Source organism: Cupressus sempervirens, chromosome 1 (genome assembly GCF_028749045.1).
Source record: "Cupressus sempervirens isolate cs-2001-9-10 chromosome 1, ASM2874904v1, whole genome shotgun sequence".
In the NCBI taxonomy this organism is placed as follows: Eukaryota; Viridiplantae; Streptophyta; class Pinopsida; order Cupressales; family Cupressaceae; genus Cupressus; species Cupressus sempervirens.
The window spans coordinates 849,017,094-849,027,345 of record NC_143118.1 but is presented as its reverse complement, the minus strand read 5'-3'; the positions used below and the strand labels follow the sequence as shown (position 1 = coordinate 849,027,345).

Here is a 10,252-nt window from a genome sequence, read left to right as displayed (position 1 = left end):
TTGCTACATCACATGGATACAATGATAGAGAAGGTAAAGCTTTCTATACAAACACATGAGGATGACCCCACAAAATGTAACGCCTTATACAATCCACTTGAATCAATCATTAATCATCATTCAAAAAAGATGACTACCCCACTACACGTCCTTGCATATGCCTTATATCCAAAGTGCTATAGTGAGGAAGTACTCGGTATGCCAGATAGAGTAGCACCATATGCGGATGAAGAAGTTGCTAGTGGGTGCTACAAAGCTATTGCAACGAAAGTTAGGACAAAATTTGAATTATTTGCTTCAAGTGCAAAACTTAGTCCTCTAGCAATAAAGGACCAATGTGACATGGGAGCTATCACATGGTCATGTCTCTACCATCAACAGTTTAAACATCTACCACCTATCGCAATCAAAATTCTCTCACAAGTTAGTTTTATTTGCTTTTTGTTTACCACATGTATTCTACAATACTTTAAATCATTTTTCATTTTTATGTTTACTTTAATAATTGATTTTGTAATCGTGAACATTATCTAGGTTGCAAGTTATTCTGTTGCTGACGGAATTGGAGTACATACTCCTTGATCCGCTCAGTGAAGTGTAACCGGTTGAGCTCTAAAAAATATGAAGACTTTGTTCATATACATACCAACTTGCACCTTTTGTCACATGGGGAGGATCACTACAGGGAAGAGCAGCCGAGCTTTGGGATGTAGAACCTGAGTGTGCAAACTTGGATGCAACGATTCAATATCGTACTACAACCACGGGTGATGATGTTGATAACATCATGACACATGGTGTAGTTAGGGCAAGTGGAACCGTTTTCAGTTCAAATGACCTTGAACTTGCAGCAATTGGAGAAATTGGAGATGATGAACAATTTTTTTCGAATCCACATGATTTGGATTCGGATGAACATTGAATGATTAACTATATTTTGATTTTGTAATTTGTTATGATTTGCTTATTTGCATTGTAATTGTGAACATAGAAGTATACGATGTCATATAATTTTATTGAATATTTGAATATGTATTGGTGAAGTTACAAGCTATCAAATGTTATTTTTTTAGAATCCACATGATCTGGATTCGGTTGAACATTGAATGATTAACTATATTTTGATTTTGTAATTGTTATGATTTGCTTATTTGCATTGTAATCGTGAACATAGAAGTATATGATGTCATATAATTTTATTGAATATTTGAATATGTATTGGTGAAATCACACGCTATCAAATGTTTTAATTTTGTATATTTCTTTCATTTCTTTGCATATACACAATATAAGTGTGTATTTTCATTCCCAAAAAAAAATTCACCCGTCTGCACACCTGCTTCCTTCATCCCCATCCGCATCCGCATTGGAATCAGTAACCAAGTTCATAACCAACATTTTGTACTACTTATGAGAGACGAGAACTTCAGACGGGGACCAATTAGTTTAATGCCCAAACCAACTATTTTTTGCTTTTGAAAGCTTTTATAAGTTATATCACACAATTGTGAGGGCAGAATTACATCCAGAAGCTGCTCTTTAGAAAATCCCAAATACAAAATAAATAATTGTTCAGCAATTTCGTGTTACTGACTGAAAACATGGCTGAAAAGTGGCAGAGGGGGAACCCGTTAGCCATTATCTGCTAGAATATCAACCTCCACCTTTGTTGACAAACAGTCTACAGACTGCAAATGGTCTCTTCTTGGTGCTGCTTCAGTGATACCAATTGTTCAGCAATTTTGATACCTAAAAGCAACTGGTTGAAAAGTGGCAGAGGGGGAACCCGTTCTCCGTGATCTGCCAGAATGTCAACCTCCACCTTTGTTGACAAACAGTCTACAGACTGCAAATGGTCTCTTCTTGGTGCTGCTTGAGTGATACCAAGCCGAGTTTCAATTAAGAGTAAGACTGTCAAGTTATCTTTATCATCTTATATTGCTGAGCATTTTGAAGAAGATTTCCTTCTATCCGCTGCCAGTTTCAACCAAAAATAATTTGCTACATTCTTTCAAGAAAAGGAATCTTTGAAGTATCACAAAATCTGTGTGCAAACAAAGGGGTTATATTACAGAGGCGGTTTTTTTATGAACATTCTATGCTTTACACAGTTTAGGCCAATGGAGAAAACGAACTGAGTTATCTAGCCATTTATTCAGTCCCAAGGTTCCTGTGCGCGAAAATTTCAGAACAAATTTGTCAGCTGTTAAGAAACAGAACGAAAGACAAAGTGATCAGGTTCAAATTATATATATTTGCAGTTAAAATTACTTTTGTTTTCGAAAACAAAAATTAAATGCACGTGAATGATAACAGAAGCATCTACCCAGCCGACGGAATTACTATTTTCCGTAATTTAACAATTAAATTTATAATTGTCAATCTGTGATTTTCTATTTTTTCATTTATAAATAAATAAAAAGTAATAGGGAATCAGTCGGCTAGTTAGCCACTGGCAATGGCAATGATAAGTTTTGAATTTAATTTTTTTAATGAAATCTAATAAATTAAAAATACAAGTAATTAGATTAAAATAAAATTCAGTTGTGAAAACCATAAAAAGTTAGTATGTAATAAAACCCTAAGAATGGAAGGTATAAAACTTTAAAGTGGCAGGGTAAACCATCATTTATATGCTTAATAAGATGGCTACTTGCATTCTCCACCTGTCTGCAGGCTGTGAATGAATCTCCTCGTAGTTATGTTTTAGCCCTAGCATATTGTCCTACAAATAAGTGTCAAGATATTCTTGTCTGATTAGATGGCTGATCTTTTAAAGCGGGCTTCTTTCTTTCTATCCCACTATGGCGTAGTCCCCCTTCTCCCAAGAGTAATATGCAACATCCTTTCAATACTATACAAAAAAAGCACTACCGTGCAACACCTGAATAATACTATTATCCTAGCAGCTTGTGTGTTGAGCATTTCTCAAGGTATGCTCCAGTAGATACTGATATATTAGATTAGCACGATAAACATTCTCTATTCCTTAGAAAGAGAGCCAGAATACCAATAACATAAATGTAAGCCATTGCTAAAGCTGTATTGTTTAGTTCATATGAAGATCACATCATAATACTTACACATCATTGGGCAAATAACATTTTGGCTTCAAAAACCAGTCTTTGGATCAGGAATATCAAATGAGCTTCACAAATGTCAAGTGTGTCAATCCATCCACAAAGTGGTTCATGATGAAAATGAGTTTCATAAAATAAATATATATATATAAAAGTCCTTCCTGAGTTCTCATATATACATTTGTACCAATGCTCAATCCTACCAACAACGAAGTGCAAGAATGAAATTATTATAAATTTATAATGATTTATAATATAAAAGGGCAGATGTTTGTCCATGCTACTTCATTCCGTTCCTGGAATCATATACTCAAAAGCTCCGCATCATGCAAATTATTAAGATCATCCATAACTCATGAGCTCTGTATGACAAGAATGGAGTGTATTCCCTATTACTTACTCATAGATATAATCAGTTCAAAGCATGGACTACAGAACAAGCATCTTTCAAGGATAATAACACTGTTGCATATAGGGTTAAGTTATCTCAATGATAAATCAATATGTTGAATGTAAAATTCTGAGGTTTCTTGGCACGACTAATCATTGTTTCTAGAATAAGCACTGATGGTTGATCAAGTTTAATTATAGGGATTCTTGGAATCACTAAATGTTCATCCTGGAGTTCAATGAAATCAATCAATTAAACTGTGATTGATAAACTCAATGCCACTGTGATTGATAAAATCTTAGCAAAAAACAAACTCACTGGTATTCCTAATTTCTTACCATACAAAATGATTGAAAACTCGAAAGTGAACTGATCTGAGCAACGAACTTCAAGACATCGGTCCAGATAAAGCAACAAGACATAATATTTTTTTTAAAATGCAAATGCTTAACAACGAGGCATCTCTTATAATGTTTTCAAATGTGTGCAAGCCGTTCGGCACAGCAAAGCACAAATGCTCTACAGATGATCAAAACTGAAATACTTGCCATCCATTTTGAAACCACACAAACTATTCTTTGTTTGAAAAGGCAGTGAACCTTCGGATATGAACGACCGAATCAACATCTTAAACAGGGATTGTCAATGTTTTGAAAATATCCATTCGAGGAATAAGATCAAAGAATCCCTGCAAATCTTAGCGAAAAATAAACTCACTTTCCCGACCCCTAAACGAAAACAGTAGTCTTACATTTGAGTTTTGTCCTTCTTCTTTTTCTTGGTGGAATGAGATTGTTGCTCTTCAATTGCAGCTTCTGCAGATCTTCTGCTATGATGATCGACACCCTCATTGACAGGAAGCTCCACTTGTTCTGATTTTCTAGAGCTTGATAATACCAATATATTACCATTATCGTCATCCAGGCGATCAAAAGACCTTTGCTTTCTCGATTTGTTGTGTGTGGAATGCGTCTCTTTGAACTCCAAATCCGTTTTTTCCTGCATATTTCTTAAAACCCCGTCATGATTTTCACTGTGATGATGTTCGTTTTCCTTTTTTCTCTTTTTCTTCTCTAATTTCCTACTAGTCTCACGGCCACATTGATTCAGTGCTGCTGAAGTTGAGATACCATCACCTACACGAAAACCATTTGTCATTGGCGCATTTTCAAGCTTCTTCTGAACAGTAGGTGTAGCGTATGGATCGAAGTCTATCTTTTCCAGTCTTCCAGCATCATCTTCTTCATACTTTCTTTTTTTCTTGGACTTTCTAGTATGCTTATTATCCTCAGTTTCTTGCTCTGTCGCATTCACCTCTTCTGTATCATTTAGGTTACTATCAACATAATGTTTAGAAGATTTTTCTCTCTTTTTCATGTGTTTCCCATCTTCTGTAACAGTTGTTTTGAAGGCACTTGGTTGAGTTTGGGGTTCCTGCCCCTGCCCTGATCCTGATAAACCCTCATTAGGGTTTTCGGAATCAGTGGCGGCGTAAGATTCAAACATCCTATTTTTCTTTTTGGATTTCTTGAAGCTTGAGTGTGCACCTTCTCCCATTGACTCCAAAGAGCGAGCAGCATTCGTTAGAAAGCTCCTGACAGAATCGTCGGTTGCTCCATCGCTGCACATAAAGCGTCGTAGAATACGAGCCGCCTTGGAAGTTGAACATGCTTCGGAGGAAAGAATCGAACCCCTAACCAGCCGCATTCTGATCAAGGATAAAATCAATAAAACATTAAATGGATACTTCTTTCAAATCTGAAAATACTGTAATATGAAGACTGAACCCTTCTTCGTCTTCAGCCTACTGTAAAATCTAAACTTGCTTGGAAGAAAACATACAAACAGCCGGACAATTTGAAGCATTTGCATTGAAGAAGGTGCTGGTCTAGACTACCTGTTTTTTGAAACCCTAATTTTTTTAGTTCAAATATAACTAGTGCTCTAAAACATTTTAGAAAGATCAAATAACGCGACGAGATTTGCTTCCTCTCTCTACGTGGGAAACCAGCGTGGATTTTTTTTGTCTAATTCTATTTTAGAGTAAAATAAATAATAAACAAAAACTAACTATATTTAAAATCTGTTTTTGGATTAAATGTTGTCATGATAAATTGGAATAAATGTAGTGAGATAAAAAAATATATGTATAAGGTGAAAGTATTTTTAAAATAAATTAAAGCTTTGAGATTTCTTGGTTATCTTTAAAGGTTTATAAGCTTTAGATATATAAGTGTTTTTATTTATAAGTGTGTAAGTATTTTTAAAACTAAATTAAAGTCTTGAGGTCTAGGTTTTCACTCTATAAAGTATAATTTATATATCTAGTAGCATCAATCTCAATAATTAAATTATATAATTTAATCTTATTATATTTTATAATATATTTTGTTTTAACATAAACTTAATATATTTTTAAGTTTTGTGATATGATTAAAGTAAGGATTGAATTTGATTTTATTGAAGGTCTATTTAGGTTTTTTTTTTTTTTTTTAAGGGAGTAAAAATTTATTCAATCAAATCCAAATTACAGAGCAAAGGCCCACAACAACACTACATATTCTTGTCTTCCAATAATAGATGTTCAATAATCCCACAATACTCAAAAGGTAACTCATCCCTACCACTAATATCCCAACTAACCATGTTCTCTAAAGCTCACTTCGCCAAACAATATGCCACTCTGTTCCATTCGCGAGGGATATGACAAAAGGAGACAAAGTCTAAGGAACTACAAATACTTAGAATTTGTTTGGCCAAAGAGGCTAATTGCCAACTAACATCCTCCAAACTCTAGTTATTCAGCATATCCACAACAATCTGAGAATCAAACTCACAGATGATCTTCTTCCAACCTAAAGAGCATGCTCTCTCGACAACAATCTTAATAACAGAGGCCTCCATCAAATTATTCGAGTGTTGACCCTTGTAAATAGAGAAAAGAAGCATCGCACCACCATCATTACCTCTACCTATAGCCCCAATACAGGCATGACCAGGGTTCCCCCAAGAAGAATCGTCTGTATTAATCTTCGAGATCCCAACCAGGGGATGGGTCCACCGCCCATCCCGACAGACCTGTTGCTTGACATGGCGGGGTCTTTTTCCAAGAGTGCATCCCCAACTATTATCACCTAAGTTCAAATTCCTCACAATAACTTGATCACCAGGATTTATATTTTCAAACATATCACACTTTGCAAAAATAGTCCCTTGAAGCCTTCTAAGAATCATCTTCCATAATTGAAAGCTTCCTAATTTGGAGTCACAAAAAAAAATGTGGTTCCTCTACAGCTAAAGGTTCCAAAGAATGAAAATTAGCCCACCTGTCCAAGTAATCTGCAAAAAAGAAGTCTTCACTGGAGCTCTGCCCAAGCTTTCCCAAAAATCAATTAAAGAGGTAGCATGAATACAACCATGACTCCAAGCCTCCCACCATCTATGTCATATCTCTCTTGAAAAAGGGCAAATAAAAAATAAGTGAGAGGTACACTCTTCATTGTGCGAACATAGGAAGCAGATAGACGGTCCTTGAAAATCTCGTTTGCGAAGATTCTCCTAAGCAAGGCATTTCTTTTGAGCCAACAACCATAAGAAAAAAATACATTTGGGCCAGGAAATGTTATTCCAAACTTTCTTCCACCAGTGCACTTCAGTTGGACCATGTAAGTTCTTATCAAGAATAGCATAGCCTTGAGCCATAGTAAATTTACCTTTTGGGCTAGGACTCCAAGTCAAAACATCCCTCAAATTAAGGGAGCTACAAAACCTATTCTCCAAAGCTTTAGAAAGAAGAGCACGATCCTCATCAAAGCCACCCACAGGCCACTCTTGAGGATCCTTCCAGCAAGTCACCTCCACCTGACCCAAATGCTTGATAATCTTAAAATGCTCCACCTTAAACCATCTAGCATTAGCAAAAGTATAGCAAAGAGGCTAAAGTTGGGGAAAGCTAGAGAGAATGGGAGGGTGGCCATCCCAAGAGTCCTACCAAAATAGAGCATCCGAGCCTCTGTTACAAATCCAGAAGAGACCCTCTTTAACAAGTTGGGCTCCCTTCTTAAGAGTATCCCAAATGCAAGAACCTTTACCCACCAAATCAAGCCTTGGCACATTAAGGAAAACAACACCGAGAAAGTACTTATGGGCAAGAATCCTGATATTGATTGTTGCACCATCACCAGTACAGCTTGGTAGACAAAGTCGTGACAACAAGAGCCATCAATCTAAGACCAAGGCCTCCAGCATGCTTTGGCCTACACACACATTCCCACTTGATCAAACTCCACTTTAAGGATAGAAGGGTGCTAGATCAAAGGAATTATTGAGATAAAGCATCAAAATCCCTCACAAAATTAGAAGGGGGGACCTGAACGCAGAACCTATAAATGGTGAGAGACTGCACCATAGTCTTTAGATGAACCGCTCTCCTAGCAGAAGATAACCATTTGTAAATCCAGTGACTAACCTTACTCTCGAACTTATCCAAAATCCACTGCCAGTAGCCTCTACGTTGAGATCCCAAGGATGAAGGGACCCCAAGGTACATCAAAGGAAGGGAATCGATTTAAAATCTAGAATTCTAACAATCCTACTCTGAATGAGCTTAGGGGTATTAAACAAATAAATAGAAGACTTGTCGTCATTAATTCTCTGACCTGAGGCTCTCAAATAAATATCCAAAGCTTTCCTAATATTCACTGCCTCATTGATTCTAGCCATGCCCATCAACTCGGTGTTAGCAACAAACTAAAGATGAGAGTAGGAAGGACAATTATTTTTCCAACTCCAACCTTAGATAATACCTTGCCTCACCTGAGATCTTATAAATCTACCAAGACCCTCCACCATGATAATGAATAGATAGGGAGATAAAGGGTCCCCTTGCCGAAGTCCCCGAGAGGCACCAAACAAATATGAAGGTTCTTCATTAATGAGAACTGAGAAGGAGGATGAGGTCACACAACTAAGAACCCAATTCACCCACTCCTTGTCAAACCCAAAGGTCAAAAAAAAAATTCTATAAGAACTCCCAACTCACTTGATCATAAGCTTTAATCATGTCGAGTTTAATGAACATAACTTTCTCCTTAGATGTAGCCATAGAGTGAACAACCTCCATTGCTATCACAACCCCATCCAAAAATTGTCTTCCTTCAACAAAGCCACCCTGTTCAATCGAGATCAAAGAACCAAGGAGTGCCTTGAGTCTTTCAGCAATCAATTTGGTGATGATCTTATAGACAACATTACATAACGATATAGGCCTAAATTGATCTAGCTGATAGTCCCTTCCTTCTTAGGAATGAGAGCCAGGAAAGTAGAATTCAAGGACTTCAGCATCTATTTGTTTCTATGTGATTTTTGAATCAAATATAGAAGATCAAACTTTATTACCTCCCAGAATTCTTGAAAAAACTCAATCAGAAATCCATTTGGGCCAGGGGCCTTACCTTTCTTCATATTAAACATAACTTTCTACAATTCAGGTAATAAGATAGGACTTAAGAGGGCCCCATTCATCTTAGTAGAGACAAGATGGGGGATACTGATGCAAGGAAGGATAGGGAAAACTAGGGCCAATGGCACACCCAGCTCTCTGAACCACCCTGTAAGAGTTAACACAGCGAAAATGTAACACATAGAATCAACAACCAAAGGAGGAAGAGCAAACACTTTCATTAGTTCTTCAAATATTCAACATACATGCCCGACTATAAGACCTTCTGGGTTACTGCCAAATACAATTACATTCATGATCTAAAATCCAGCTGCAAATTCGCACTTTCCAATTATGCTCTCCAATTCTCTTCAAAATTGCTCAGCTCTAAGCCTAAACACTTTATTTTTACTAGCCAAAATGGCTTACAAATCATTCTATAACATAGAGAAGCTACAAGTTGGCTCTCAACTAATATTAAATGCCCATCATTAAAATAAACCTAACATTAAATACACAAGTAGACCTGCATCAACAATTAAATGTCCAGAAATCGATGTTTGAGCAAAATCGCAATATCTCCTAGCTCCAATTGAGTTAGAACTCGTGCTTCGAACTGCGGGTATTATTTTAGGTCCTCTACAATCCCTTAAGTGCACAAAGGCTGATTCGCTAAGGAAAAGTGCACATCCAACCTAAAAGTCAAGCATAGAAAATTGTCGTGCGTAACTGCCAAAAATTGATACATTGGGAGAATTACCATATCTTCTAACTCATAAGGAGTTAGAACTTGCAACTTGGACCATAGATAGTATTTTATGCCCTATTAAATATTTGAATTGTGCAACCTCTCATTCATTATGGAAGTTAGTTACACGGTTTGCAACAGACACCCAAAAACCAGAAAACACAGTTTCAGCAGCAATGTAAAACTGAAAACATGCAGGATAGTAGTGCAACCCAGGATGCTTCTACATCAGATACAATCTAAGATGGCCCACTCCTCATCCCTAGCAATAAGATCCTCCCTAGTAAAGAGATAAGAAAAATAATTAGTAGCTTCACTGGAAATTTCTTCACAGGAATAGATCTAAGCTATCCCCCTACCTTCGGGCCTTAACTAAGTTATGAAAAAAAATTCATGTTCCTATCCCCCTCTTGAAGCCAATCAACACAATATTTTTGCTTCCAAAAGATATCCTTCTGTAGTTCCCACTCTTCAAGTTAGCTTGTGGTCCCAAATTTGTCGAGTAATATTATCTAGCTTGGACTGAGCAGCTATCTTATGGGCATGTAGGTTCCCAAAATACTATTTATTCCATATCCTAATCCTGTACTTCA

The 10,252-nt window shown here is 36.6% G+C and overlaps 1 protein-coding gene across 4 annotated transcripts; it reads right to left on the bottom strand.

Annotated features, from left to right (window-relative positions):
- Positions 1 to 1,445: 1,445 nt before the first annotated feature.
- On the bottom strand, positions 1,446 to 5,454 carry LOC149580508 (uncharacterized). 4 transcript variants are annotated; one of them, XM_089791471.1, is made up of 3 exons: positions 5,280 to 5,454; positions 4,223 to 5,179; positions 1,446 to 2,170 (listed from the first exon to the last, which is right to left on the bottom strand). In XM_089791471.1, the coding sequence occupies exons 2-3, from the start codon at positions 5,176 to 5,178 to the stop codon at positions 2,152 to 2,154; spliced, it is 975 nt and encodes a 324-aa protein (XP_089647597.1). In that variant the 5' UTR covers position 5,179; positions 5,280 to 5,454; the 3' UTR covers positions 1,446 to 2,151. The 4 variants fall into 4 exon arrangements, with proteins under 4 accessions (XP_089647597.1, XP_089647605.1, XP_089647610.1 ...); XM_089791479.1 differs by having other exon boundaries at positions 5,314 to 5,447; XM_089791484.1 differs by having other exon boundaries at positions 1,446 to 2,203; positions 4,223 to 5,454.
- Between the last annotated feature and the right edge of the window lie 4,798 nt (positions 5,455 to 10,252).